The sequence below is a fragment of the Impatiens glandulifera genome, chromosome 6, assembly GCF_907164915.1.
Source record: "Impatiens glandulifera chromosome 6, dImpGla2.1, whole genome shotgun sequence".
Classification (NCBI taxonomy): Eukaryota; Viridiplantae; Streptophyta; class Magnoliopsida; order Ericales; family Balsaminaceae; genus Impatiens; species Impatiens glandulifera.
The window spans coordinates 30,453,703-30,469,708 of record NC_061867.1 but is presented as its reverse complement, the minus strand read 5'-3'; the positions used below and the strand labels follow the sequence as shown (position 1 = coordinate 30,469,708).

Below are 16,006 nucleotides of genomic sequence, written 5' to 3'. Positions count from 1 at the left end.
ATCCTCATCTTGGCCATTTCTCGACCAAATGATAAAGTTTAAAAAATTTGTGTGATCATTTCCCCTTCGATCCTATGTCGTCTTACTCACCGAGAAGATGAAATTCAACCAAACAAGTAGACGATCATTATTGATTTTTTTCCAAAATCGAACCGACTTATATCACTTGTTGTCTCGGACTGACTATGAAAGGAATGCCCCTATGAAGACAAAGAACCCAACCTCAAACAAACAATCAATCAATCTCTAACAACATCCGCAATTAAAATTTATAGTTTTTTTTTAATTTTTAGAAAACCTTATACATAGTCTCTAACCCTTATTTTGGTTCATTAAAAAGCTTCAACAAGTGTTTCGAGTGTTTTCTAACTCATTGTAAGCTACCATTCATGTTGTAATTTATATTATGAAAAAAACTTGAAATTTTTATATTTCATTTAATGTGAATACTATATGATATTTCAATTTATTGTTTTGAATTTGATCTTAAGGTCATTTATAAGCTTTCCTTCAATATCAATTTGAATCAACTTAAATCATAAATGCCCAATTTCGATTTTTAAATTTAAAAATCGAATTGTTGTTTGTTGTATAGCTTAAGAATGATGACTCAATAATCATCCCAATATTTTTTAAATGATGTTGGAAGTGTTTTTAAACAAATTCCGGGAGATTTATTACATATTTTGCTAGAAATCATGTTTTCTCAAAAAAAAAACTATTGGATTTCAAATTTAAAATCAATCTAAAGGCTAATCAATTAGTTGTGATTCTAATAAGTATAAGAAAGTTTTTCAAAAGTTTAAAATTGTAATTAAATCTTTAAAACACAAAACTCATTTTTCCTTTTTCAATCAAGGCTCTAACCATGCCTCTAGACGTTGAATGACTACCCTAGAGCACGATGAACAAGTTTCAAATAGGAAGACGAAGCTCCCATATATTTGATTTTGCGTTTAGAGCCTACTCGCCCCTTTAGGCAGTCCAATTTGCGATTCGCTTGATCTACCTACATGCCTCGCTCCGCGTTGACCAGAGTCCAAACCACATTGACCCCGACCCATACCGCATCCAAGCCAACCCAGACATCTCTTGAAATGTGCCTGGCGAACCAACGGTGCACCCGCGCCTGGTCCAAGGCCATCTTAGGCTTGTTTGTTTTTATTTATTTTAAATGTTTTTGATATTTAAAAAAAATTCAAACTATTTTTAAAAATTCTGAAAAATAGAGAATGTCTTTATAATATTTTTGGAACATTAAATTTTTTCTTAAATACTCGTTTCGATTTATTTTCTAAATCTAAAATTTTTAATTGATATTTATCGGATAACATTTTTCACAATTTTTGACATTAATCGAATATATCAATATTTATTTAATATTTTAAAATAAAAAATGTCAAATTTAAATATATGTCTAAAAATTTAAGAAAATAATTAGATAAATAAAATGTGAAATTCAATTTTCTATCTAGTCAAAATTTTGTGATGTAAAAACTGTTTTTGAAGGACACTAATGATATAGTGTAAAGTTTTTTTCTGAGTGTCACCGAAAATCAAACTAATTTTTTTTAAATTATGAATTTCTATTAATTTAAAATAATCAAGTAAAGACAATAAAAATCAATAGGCTAACCCTTTAAAATTAACTTTTACGAAATAGTTTTAAATTTATCACTTTAATCAAGTTTATCATTTCGGTTATTCGTCTCTTTTATAAAATTTGAGTAAGTTATAAAATTTGATTATTGGAAAAAAAAAATTATTTACCAAAAAATTAGGTAAAATTAATTTGAAATTAATCTTTTATAAGATGATGAAAATACATCACCAAATATCATCACATCACACCATTACCACTTCGGACGCTTACAATACATATTATGTTTTATAATTTTGTTCTTAATTTTCCTAATTTTAATGTAATTACAAAGATGTTTTATTTATTTTTTTTATTTGTAGTGAACCACAATCCATTGTTGTATTTTATGCACTATAAACCTTTTTTTATCCATCACTTGTTTAATAAAATAATTTTACCTTCAAACAATAAAACTTGTCATTGGTAATCAAAAATTAAATCACAAATTCAACTTAGCTATGATAATTCCTTTGTGTGTGTATTGAGGCTCCTAAGCAAGTGCAACTATTGCAAATATGATTAATTTGTTAGTATTAGGTTGTGTTTCCTTAGGGTTATAAGACCTGTTATAATACATATTATATCCTATGTAAATTACCATAATTGTTTGGTGTGATTTTTTTTTTTTATACAAATAGAGTATTAACCTATATAAATTTTACATATTTAGAAGCATAACTTATAAGCTTCTTAGAAGCTTTTATAAACAAATAATAATAATAATTTATATATATATATATATATATATATATATATAGCTTATTAATTATATAATTTATTAAATAGTTTTAGTGGTAAAAGTCAATACTTAGGAGAACAAAAATTACAAGTTTAAAATTTTACTTAAACGTCCTAAGTTGAAGTTCTAGTACGAAACAAATTTATTCACGCAAACAACTAAAAGTTCTATGTATCGCCTTGTGTTAGCTTTTATTCGAGTTTACATAAAGTCTTTTTTTTTAAATAAATTTGTTTGTGAAAAGCGATCTTTTTTAATTATTTAAATATTTTTATTTAAACTTTATAAAAATAAAACATTTTATAATATATTTTAATTAATAAATTGATGATGAGAATATTTTTATGAAAAGAATCATAAAATATGAAAAATAATTAATGTTTAATTACTATACTAATCTCAAATTTTCTTTTTCTCCACTTTACAAGAAAAAGAACTCTACAACTCTTATCAACCCACCTATAAATTCTGTTATTGTTCATCTTAATTTTTTACCCAAAAAAAAAACTCCCTTCACAACAAAAATAATCAACTATGAGCATCAATGTCAATTCTAGAATTAGAGCATGCGGGGCCCGTAAATTCTTGCGAAAGAGGTGCCTAGATGAGTGCATATTTGCACCTTATTTCTATTCTGATGAAGGAACCGCAAATTTCAAGTCCGTTCATAAGATTTTCGGAGCCAACAACATTTCCAAGCTTCTAATCAATATCTCGATCGAAAAAAGAGCCAATGTCGTTTTCACTTTATGTTTGGAGGCTGAGGCTCGTCTCCGAGATCCTGTCTATGGTTGCATGTCTGAGATCTACGCTCTCCAAAATCAGGTACTTATTTATCTATGATTTATTATGAATAAATTAATCACGAAAACTAGACAGGATCAATAATAATTTAATAAATAAAGAATATCAATAACTTATTTACAAGAATTAAGTTATTTATCAAGAATTAAGGAAAGCAATTAACCTAATAATTGATAAATTTAGAATTTTAGCCTAAAGGAAATAAATTAACATATTAATTGATAAATTTAGAATTTTAGGCGTTATCCGTTATGTAATCCTTATCCATATCCGTATGTAATTGATTATTTCATGATTTTATATTATTATATTTGGATGAATAATCAATCTTGTTATACTACAAATTCGGATATATATTTACATATTTCAAAAGTATTTGGGTGTTGAGTAAAATCACAATTATTTGTTTTTGTGTTACACGCATATGAAATTTATGTGATTTTGATATATAAAACAATATTCGGATTTTTAGTATTAATAACACATTCAAATTTTGTACGATTTTAGGCCCACTTAAATTTGTAATTATGCGGTTGTTAATCATCTCAAAGGAAGGTTAATAATTGGTCGGATTGCAAATTTAAATAATGTACAAATTATTAATTTATAGAACATATTTGTTTTATAAGATTAAGACGGTTGTGTGTGTAACTATGCGATTATTAATCGGACAAAAGGAAGTTTAATAATTGGTTGAGTTACACACTTAAAGTATGTACATAACTTATTAATTTATTAAAAAAATTAATTGAAGCAACATCCTACCAAAGTAGGCTCTCTTGTGTAGTTTAATATGTTTTATAAATTAAGAATGTAGTGTATATGTAATTCATGCGGTTATTTAATCGGCCCAAAGGAAGATAAATAATTGGTCAGAATAATATTATGCACATGTGGTAATAAATATGTAACAATTATACGGTGTGACATGTGAATAATTGGACTATCCAAAGACAACCAATTGTTTAACTGGACTTATTCTTAATATTTGATTACTACAAAAGAGTATCGTTTTCAAGTTAATATTTAATGTCCAAAGACTAAATATTAATGTTGCGTTTGGTATCTTATGATGAGACGTACCATTATTTTGAATTTATATGATTATTAAAATTTTGTGAGTATGTTTGTGCATTTGATGTGTTATATAAGTAAGTTAACACTTCTACTTATACAGATTTTTCTTGTCAACATCTTAAGTTCATTTTATATGATGAAGATTTTAAGGCGTATCTAGAATTTTTTTTTTTAAGAATTATATCTAAAAGGGTTAAAATTGCTAAGGTTATTATTAGAATAAAGATTTCATAAAAAATACATCATATGTTTTATTTTATTTCAAAATTAAATGCATTAAAGTTAGAGTTACACTAATGTATTCTCATACATCTAATTTCAATTTTCTTATTCATACTTAAGTTAACTGATGTAAATTGCAGTTGCCTAAAATGAGATTTAGTCTCTATATGAACTCACATCATATTGTGTGTAAGAAAATAAAAGATTGAAACAAAAATAACATAAATAATGTTAACTTAGAAAATAACTTAAAAGATAATAAAGAAACGAAGTTGTATGAATTGTAGATGTTGCACCTAAAAGAAAATTACTAAAGAAAGTGGTGCATAAAAGAATACATATTATAGTTTTTTTTTTGTTCTAAAAGTAATTTAACTTTAGTATTCATACACATTTGATGGTAAACTTCATTATTACTATCTAAAGTAAATGTGTTGATGTACGGTTGAGTTAGTTGTCAAAAATCAATTGATGGTGAAAGAAACATCGGTGTGGGCATTGACATTTCATATTAAAGATGAAGAAATAAAAAACTTCTTTAGATACTTTTTATTTGGAAACAAATATTTATAGAATATCTTCATGTAATTAATTCATTTGGAAGGAAGAGTTAAGAATTACAACTTATATATGAAATAAAGATTCAACTAAAACAACTAGTGAATTCTTTTAGGGTTGTCCAGTTAAGGTCAAGCTTTATAGGTCTAAAGAAAATAAACTAGACTAAAGAATTTCTAGATATTAATTATTGGATATTTTGAAAGATCTAGAGACAAATTTAGTCTCATAAGTACTTCAAGATTATCCTTGAAAATAAATATATACATAATAATCCTTAAACAAGAGTCTAATGTATGTTATAGATTATATGAATCAAGAAATTAAGTAAATTTATGATGTTAGACAAATACTTGAAGGATCCTGGTTTGGATCATTAAGAAAGCAACCAAACAACTAATGTGATATTTTAAGAACAAAACATTACATACTCATATAGTGAAATCGAATCGGATAGAGATCATTTGGTATCTCATCAGCAGGCCAATTCATGGGCAGCAAATCTGCAGCAATTCTATGATCAGAACACTTTCGCCGGAGCTCCGGTGGGTGGCGAAATTGGGGAGGAGTTTGCTAGGGAGTTACTGCTGAGGTATCAAAGATCTGCCCCAAGCATGCCACCATGGCCCTAATTCATAATTACTTTTGATAATCCCTAAACTATTAACTATGGTAATTTGGCAATTACCGTTCTTGAATGGTATTTTTTTTTCCGGATTTTCAGTATTTTCTTCATTGAATAAACAAACTCTGTAATTTGTTTATTTATCTAAGTTTAAAATTTTTATATGTTTTGATTGTTACATGTATTCTACATTTGGGTTTTGAATATTTGTATCTATAAGTTTCTATCTTTTTTTGTATCTTTTCCGTTCCATATGAATACTCATTCATTGGGAATATGAGTTATAAATTAAAATTTAGTGGTTTAAAAAGTTGTATATGTATATTTTGAAGCAACAACCTTCCTCTGGCATTGGCAGATATTATTATTTTTTTATTTATAAATTTAACTTTATAAAAGTAAAATAAAATAAAAGATATAATTATATTTTTTAATTAATAAATTAACTAATGGTTGAAATATAGATGGATTTGATAATATTTTTTAATGAAAAACTCCCCAAAAAAATTATAAATAAAACTACAACATTAATTTAAATTTTTTTTCCTATTACTCCATTTCACAAAAATAAGAACTCTACCAACTCTCATCGATCTAAAAAAACACACTTATAAATTCAATTATTGTTATCCTAAGTTTCCAAAAAAAACTCTCATCTCAAAGAAAAAAAAATCAATAATGAGCATCCATGTCAATTCTTGTGACGGAATCATTACCGAGGTTGAAAAAAATCAATAATGAGCATCAATGCCAATTCATTGCAAAACAGATGACTGGATGACTACATATTCACAACTTACATCGATTCTGATCAAGTAATAGTCAATTTTACGTCCGTTCACAAGATTTTCGAAGCGAACACTATTTATGAGCTTCTAACTAATATCCAGATCTAAAAATGAATTGATACCATTTTCACTTTATGCTTGAAGGCTCATGTTTGTCCTTGAGATCCTATATATATATATATATATATGGTTGCACTCCAAAATGGTATGTATATAATTTATCATAAATTAATTAATCCCTAAAACTAGAAATAAATCAAAATCATAATTATGTCAAATCTTCTAAAAATATATTTTTGTGTAATTACATTGGGTGTCCCGAGTATTTGAGGAACTATTCAAAAAAAGAATTTGTGGCCAAAAATTAAAATATATTAATACTAATCATAATTTTAAAAAATATAAAATAAATATATAACTAAGATATCTACTTATAAAAAATTCATAATATATATAAAAATATTAATATAATTGTGATAAAAATATATTAATTGATTTATAATATATATTTATTAATTAAATGTTTTTGATAAATTTAAAAAATTTAGAGTCTTTATAAGTGGGGCTATGTAATGCCTTACCCTTTGTACTGCTTGATTACATCGTGATATTATTTATATGTATGTTTGGTGTAGGAAAAAAATGGTTTTGAAATTTGTATAAATTAGTGTTGGTTTGGTTTATTTTTGTGAAATAATTGTTTCGTTTGTTTAAATTATTAGTTATCTACATTTCTTGATAATAATGTATTATACAAATGTCTATATAAATGTCTATATTATCTTTAACATAGTATGTTTCTTTGACTTAATTTTTAGTTAATATAATAATATTTTGATTTTATTAATTCTTTTATCTAGGATGAGATAATCATATTATTAATTAAAGGATTTGTTTTTAAAAATAATTTAAAAAAAAATCACATTAAGACAAAATAAAAAATATTATATTAGATTATGGTAATATTAGAATTAAAAAAGTAAAGTCATCTGACTTTAAGATAGCTTCTCTCTTATATATTTTATTTTTAAAATAAACTAACACAATATTGATATTATTCAACATTAATAAACCCCTTTTTACCATTCATATATTTATACTATTATATATAAATAAGAAACTAATTAGTAAAAATTCTTGTAAAATAGTATGGTTTTGATTTGATTTAAACTTTTACTACATTTTTGTGGACATAATTTTTTTGGCGCGGTCACCCATGACACGTCGCTTCTTGGAGTTTGATTGATCATATGTGGTATTTATCCGAAAAATTATTACCAAGATCATGACTATGCTAATTTGTTTTTTTCTATTTTGTTTATTGAATAAAGTTGTTAAGCAAATTCAATACTTATATGAAAACACATTTGAATAAAGTTGTTTATCTAAGTTTGAAATTTTCATTTATTTTGAATGTATTGTGTCATTGTACCTATAGTGTCACTCAAATAAAATTAATACTATAATTGAATTATTGGTAACACAAGTGGAAAGAAATTAAAAAATAGTTAGGGTTTTAAAAAGCAATATCGACATGTTTAGAAGTTTTGTGTCTTCTTCTTGCAATGGTAGCTAGTTCTGATAATTTTCTTTAAATTCTAATTTATTGGTAATATGAGCCCACTTTTGAATGATCGGGTGCTTTTTCTGATTTATGTCTTTAGTACACAATGTGTTTAGAGGTGAACTTTTGAATTAATTTGAACAATAAAACTTTTTTATAGACCATTATAAATTAAAAAAAAACATTTAATCTATGTTAGAGGTATGATATAAGATATATATTCAAATAATTAAATAAATATGATTTATATTCAAAATATATTAATTAATCTTATGATTAATATATGTTTTTACAAATTCATCAACTTAATTCTTACGTTTATTGTTTAATAAAAATATTAGTTTGAAATTGGTATTGTATTTGTGTTATTTGATTTGATTTTGTTTAATTTTTTTTAAAGTTAGCTTAAAACATATTAGAATATGAATTATTAGATATATGGAATTATGGGCCAATCTATTTAGGTTTAAAATAAGATAAATTCTCAACGATCATTCCTATTCTTTCTTTTTTCCTCAGGAGGTATGCACCCACGGTTATTGCACCATGTGTACCTGCACCTACTGAGCCAATATCTAGAAAATGACAATGATTAATAATTTGAAAAGAAGATCCTTAAATAGATGTTATACACCTTTCAACAACTCTATAGAGCACAAAAGAAAACTCACTTCATGACACCTAAGGAAAGGAAGTGGATAAGACTAAATAAGGAAGGAGGTAGCGAGAGCAAAGATACTTTTAGGTTCTATCCTAGCTACTCTATAAATTAGAATTTCCTTCACTCCCGGAAGGGACGAAAACCAAAATAAGAATGAGGAAGAAAAAGATATCATGATGTAAGTCTATTATTCCTTGCATCATAGGTGTTGCTGCGTTCCCAAATTTATTACTCTCAGTTCTACTATCTTTCTCCAAGTTATATAGATGGTCATTAAAATTTTACACATATAGCTAGGGTGAATAGTATTTGGTGGAAGTTTTTGAAATTGTTTCTCAAAGAACGTCTCTATCAAATACATCCATATACAAAAGAGAGTCTCCATGGATAAGGGATATGATTAAAAGACATATATGTGTTTATCCAGTATTGTGTAGTTAAATAGAAAGATATGTTGACATATCATTCCAAAATAATGCAATACCTCTATATTGGTCAACCAGAGATCGATGTGACAGTGATGTGTAAATCCTAAGTTATGACTCAAAAATTTGAAAATAATGACAAATGTACGAATTTCTAGAATACTAATTGATCTGGTTTATGTATTCAAACAAGACGTTTTAACAAATAGATTGTTAAAAAAGTCCTCAAACCATAGTAGTTTCTTAACAAGATACTCATTGAGGAACTTGTGGATAATTATGATCAGCCATCAGAACCCTTTGTGAAGAGTTAGAATTTTGTGAGGAAATAGTAGACATAAGATGAGAGTTTGAAAAGAAAGAAATTGTGGATGAGATTGAAAGTAAGTCATGTCTTAAGATAGGAATATCCACCATACTTGAATCACATTATAGTCGATTTTCTCAACTCGGATGATGTTATCGTTCATTTATTGCGGTTAATAAATCTCCTAGTTTTGTATGGACAAACCAACATCGATCTTAATTGTTTCTTCTACGAAGGCCTAATTTGATTTTGAAACTCTTTGAGTTTCTCTTTCTCTCTTAAATCATTTGCCTAGGTAATTGTCTTTGTTATTCAATGCACGCTCTCTTGTCCATTTTAGAGATATATATTCATCAAAATTAGAGATGAGTGATGATATAGGAATGATACCTCGTAATTGTGTTCCATGAGTATCCTCAATCGGACACTACAATGCTCTATATGTTAGACTCTTAGGTTCCTCCACAATTTAAGAGATGGTATTAATTAGGGGTTAGGGTGAAGACAATTACAAGGTAAGTGGGCTATAGTTATTACCTCACTAGAGTAGTTAGTATTGTCGAAGTGGAGGGGATTGTTTTGGGGGTCTTGACATATGAGTGTGGAATTTGATGTTAGTAGGGTTATGGAAGAGTTTGTGGTAAGTTTGGTTGGTGAAGGTAGTGGAATGAGAAAATGATCCAAGGTAAGCTGGGTTGGATTAGGTTGTGTAAATAGTGTATCGTGGGAGGGCTTAGATGATGACAACAGACTTATCGAGAGGAGATCCATTAAAAGGAAGTCCCAAGTTTAGGTGATCCCTAGTTGTTGGAGAAATCGAATAATAACACCTGTTTAGCAATCCAGAAATAGACAAGCTACAACAAAGGCCTAACAATTTTTCCCCCTTCTATATAATCAAATAGGCAGCCAATTCAATTGAGCATCAAACAATTAATCAATCAAAGAAACAGAGAGAAAGACACCAAAATTTTACGTAGAAAACCCAAATTAAGTAAAAACCACGGGACATTTCGGCCACTTAAATCATCCACTATATAATATGGGTATACAATGTTGTTCAATACAAACCTAGAGGTAATCTAATAAAATTATCAACTCATCCTAACTTGTCATTCACATACATTATCATCATCACTAAAGATGGCTAATCAAATGGAGAAGAGATAAAGGAAATTAGAAGAAGAACCTACTACTTCAATGGAGAAATTGTTGTTTCAATGGAGGAAGAGGGGGAGAGAACCAATCAACTGCTGTGTTTTTTTTCTTTAATTAAGTATGCCCTAATGGGCTTTATTAATTTGTCAGGCCCAACTGCCAAATGAGCTGACCCAATAAATCTTCCCCGTCAGCGCAACTTTGCGGGCTCCAATAAACCCGATCTCTCCCGACAATCTTTAAACTTGTCCGTAGGCAAGGATTTTGTAAACATATCGGCACCATTCTCACTTGTATGAATCTTCTCCAAGTTCAGCTCTTTTGCCTCAAGCACATCACGTATCCAATGATATCTCACGTCGATGTGTTTGGATCTCGAATAAAAAACTGAATTCTTTGAGAGATGAATGACACTTTGATTGTCGTAAAACAAAGTGAACTTCTCTTGCTTTTGGTTAATAATGATTTTTGCGTTATATAAAACTATTATTAACCACGACTTTAAGTAAAACCGTGGTTAATAATTGTTATTAACCACGGCATTAGGTAAAACCGTGGTTAATAATGTATCAACATTAATTTTAAATTTATATATAAAATTATTAAATATCTTTCCTATACCTATCAAATATTTATATAATATATATTCTTTATTTTATCTATATATTTATATTTATATACACAAAGACAAATTATTTGTTTACCTTTAAACTATTTATTTACTTTTAACTCTATTTTTTAAATATATTTTATATAAATATTATATATATATATATAAATAAATTTCAAAATTATATATATATATATTAAATTTAATGATTAAAGATTAAAAATAATATATAAAAATTATTTTTAACCTTTATTTTCTAAATATGGATATAAATATATAGATAATATATTATTCACCACGGCGTTATATAAAACCGTGATTAATAATGTATTACTATTAACCATGGCGTTATGTAAAACCGTGGTTAATAATAATTATTAACCACGGCTTTAAGTAAACCGTGGTTAATAATTATTATTAACCACGGCATCATGTAAAGCAGTGGTTAATAATGTATCAACATTAATTTTAGATTTATATATAAAATTATTAAATATCTTTCCTATACATATCAAATATTTATATAATATATATTTTTTTATTTTATCTATATATTTATATTTATATACACAAAGACAAATTATTTGTTTACCTTTGAACTATTTATTTACTTTTAACTCTATTTTTTAAATATATTTTTGAACTATTTATTTACCTTTAACTCTATTTTTTAAATATATTTTATATAAATATTATATATATATATATATTTAATAATTATATATATATATATTAAAAATTAATGATTAAAGATTAAAGATAATATATAAAAGTTATTTTTAACCTTTATTTTCTAAATATGGATATAAATATATAGATAATATATTATTCACCACGGCGTTATATAAAACCGTGATTAATAATGTATTACTATTAACCACGGCATTAAGTAAAACCGTGGTTAATAATAATTATTAACCACGGATTTAAGTAAAACCGTGGTTAATAATTATTATTAACCACAGCATTAGGTAAAGCCGTGGTTAATAATGTATCAACATTAATTTTAGATTTATATATAAAATTATTAAATATCTTTCCTATACATATCAAATAATTATATAATATATATTTTTTATTTTATCTATATATTTATATTTATATACACAAAGACAAATTATTTGTTTACCTTTGAACTATTTACTTACTTATAACTCTATTTTTTAAATATATTTTATATAAATATTATATATATATATATATATATATAAATTTAATAATTATATATATATATATTAAAAACTAATGATTAAAGATAATACATAAAAATTATTTTTAACCTTTATTTTTTAAATATTAATATAAATATATAGATAATATATTATTCACCACGACGTTATATAAACCGTGATTAATAATGTATTACTAATAACCACGGCGTTAAGTAAAACTGTGGTTAATAATGTATTAACATTAATTTTAGATTTATATATAAAATTATTAAATATATATAATTTAAATGTGAATATGTATTAACCACGGCGTTATATAAAACCCTGATTAATAATTATATATTATTAACTACGGCCTTACCTAATTGCCGTGATTAATAATCATTACAAGGTTAACAATATTACTTATTCTTTTTCTTTCTTCTTTCTCTCTTTCCCCAATTCAGTTTTCCGCTCACTGTCGACTCCTTTCCTAGCTTGGATCAAGAACAATGGCTATTGTTGGCTCATTCATGACAGACGCTTTCACGAAATAAACTGGTTCGTCTCTTCTTCTCCTTCTTTTGTCTAAATGTTTTGATTCATTCTTGATCTAAATGCTGGACTGGAACCCTAAATGATTTCGCTAATTTGGAGTTGTGCAAATAGGTCTGTATAATCAAACATTTCTTACCTTCTTTCTATTATAAAAAAGTTTCTTACCTTCTTTCTGTTATTTTTATCCTCTTTAATATCAATGGTGATCTCAAATTCAGGATCCACAAACAAAACCAGAAAGAATCCAGCCTTGATTATGGATCGCTAATTCAAGACGACATCTCTTTCTTTCTTTCCCTCTCACACTATCTATCTGCAATTAATATAATCCAAATTGATTTCATTTGATTTGATTTGAGGTCTTATGTTATCCCTAGATTTATTTTCCCTGACAAATTGTGTTCAATTTTCTTGCATCAAACTTCTTTTTTGGCCTGATTCCCAAAACATTTTGTAGAAATCTCCTGTTGACCCAAGTAAATTATTGAATAATCATGGATAAATGAAGGAGCTTTGTTGAATCCCGTGTTGATTTATGTAAGTTGATATTGATACTGCGCAAACGTTATATGCCCCAAAAGTTAGTAGTAGTGATTTGCAGACAAAAGTATTATCTATACCACCTCTTAGATAAAAACCCAAAAACATTTTGCCCTATTTTTGCTCAAACCCTCATAAAAATCTCATCAGTTCTACATCTGCTTTTGATGTCTTGTAATGATACATATTAGGAATAGGGGTATGAGGGTACATAGTGATAAACCCTAGCTTTCTAATTTGATAGCAATAATATGCCACAAAAGTTGTGATTCTCATAAACTTACAAAATGAATTGTTCTACCTTCCTATTTACTTCTAGGTTTTATTGTTTGTTCTTTTGCGTGTCTACCTAGTTATTTGATGATTATGTGTTTATTCGTATTCTTGAAACAGTTGTAGTTTAGTCAAACAATGAAACTAAGGTTCAACTAGAAAAATTTATTAGCAATTCCATATAAGAGGTTGTTTCAAGATGGCAGAAAGCTTGTGTAAAACGACTTCAGAAGGAATACAGATCCCTTTGTAAAGTATGTTTTCATTTTCTATTTGATATTTATGCATATTAAAACTTTTTTTAGTAACCATGAAATCTAGGATTGTCCCAGTAATCTGATTTGGAGAAGGCAAATGTTTGAAAAGGTTTCCAAAGAATTTATCATCATCTAGAATAGTATAATACAATGAACACTGAGGGAAAAGGTATTATTATTAATTTATTTATGGGTAGGAATCCTGGATTTAAGTGTGTGTAAAGGATTTGTAGTATACCTTTTTAATGGTAGTGACCTCTACTTGTTACTCTTAGTTGGCTATTACAGTCATTATTAAAATGCTTATCTGATTATTTTATGCTTATCTCATTAAATGGCATTGTTTATTTCAATTGTGAATCCAATACATTAGTATTAAATTGTAATATATTTATTTTTTAAAATGAAGAAGGTTAACTACCTTTATTAATGTTAATGTTTGTTTTTTTCTTTCAGTTATATAGACTTGGACTTTATTATTGTTCTTGAGGCCACCTTCAATTGTTGTAATCAACTAAGTATCTTCGTTGACATTCTCCATTTGGTAAGTTCTAAAATTTTGGATAAATGACTTAATTACTTGAATTGTTAGGGTTGCATGTTTAGAGAAATGACTTTATTGAATTGTTAGGGTTGCATGTTTAGAGAAATGACTTTATTGAATTGTTAGTGTTGCATTTTTAGAAAAATTTATTCCTTGATTTGTTAGGGTTGCTTGTTTAAAGAAATGACATAAGTAGATATTAATTTTGTTATAATTGGCTTTTCATTTCTAGTTAAAATGGAAGTACCTGATAAACATTGGATGACTCTACGACGAAATGATCCAAAATATATCGAAGGGGTTGAAATATTCATAGATTTCGCGATTAGGTCTACTAACAAAACTTCTATTGCCTGTCCGTGTGTAAAATGTGCAAATCGAACTTACGAGAATAGAACTGTGGTGAGAGATCATCTAATTGTGTTTGGAATCCTTCAAAATTATAATTTTTGGTACTGTCATGGAGAAAGAAGATCTTCGAATGTAAGGGTCGACGGTCATGATGAGGATGATGAATTAGATGAAGTTCAAGATGAAAATCATGGTGGAGTAAGAGATAATGTCATTAATTATGAAATTAACGAAGAAATTGATCAAGATAATGATCAATTTATGGAAGACGTCATAAATGATTTGTATACAGCCGCTGAAACATCAAATAATGAACGTCCCGTTGACGAAGCTAAGGCATTCTACAGTTTGTTGGATGATTCAAAATTTCCAATGTACGAAGAATCTCGAATTTCAAAATCCTCCACCATACTTAAATTACATCACATAAAAAATGTTGGTCAATGGACCAACACGTCATTCGATTTGTTATTAAAATTGCTCAAAGAGAAAATATTACCAGCTAATTCTAAGTTTCCTAGTTCATACTATGAGTGCGAGAAATTTATTACAGACATTGGTTTAACATATGACAAAATTGATGCTTGTAAGAATGACTCTATGTTATTCCGTAAAGAAGATAAAGATTTGGAAGAGTGCAAAGTTTGTGGTGTGTCTAGATGGAAGATCAATAAATCAAGTGGTACGCTTCAAAAAAAGGTGAATGGGAAGTTCATTCCAAATAAAATTTTACGATATTTCCCACTTGCACCGAGATTGCAAAGGTTGTACATGTGCTCCAAAACCGCTCCTCGGATGATTTGGCATAAAGATAATATTTATGTTGAAGATGAAGTTTTAAGGCATCAAGCTAATTCAATGACATGGACGTCCTTCGATGAAAAATTCAAAGATTTCTCCTCTGAGCCTCGAAATGTAAGACTTTCTCTCGCAAGTGACGGGTTCCAACCTTTTGCAAATGGTAAGACTTCTTATAGTATTTGGCCTGTTGTTATTATCCCTTACAACGTTTCTCCTACAATTTGTATGTATAAAAATAATTTCATTCTTTCCATGTTAGTCTCTGGGCCAAAAAGTCCCGGGGATTCGATTGACGTGTTTCTTCAGCCATTGATAGACGAGTTAAAAGAGTTGTTGCATACCGGTGTTATG

At 27.4% G+C, this 16,006-nt stretch overlaps 1 protein-coding gene across 1 annotated transcript; it reads left to right on the top strand.

Moving 5' to 3' along the window:
• Nucleotides 1–2,915: 2,915 nt before the first annotated feature.
• On the top strand, nt 2,916–5,674 carry LOC124943469 (LOB domain-containing protein 18-like). The gene is made up of 2 exons (XM_047483968.1): nt 2,916–3,206; nt 5,525–5,674. The coding sequence occupies exons 1-2, from the start codon at nt 2,916–2,918 to the stop codon at nt 5,672–5,674; spliced, it is 441 nt and encodes a 146-aa protein (XP_047339924.1).
• The last annotated feature ends 10,332 nt before the right edge of the window (nt 5,675–16,006 follow it).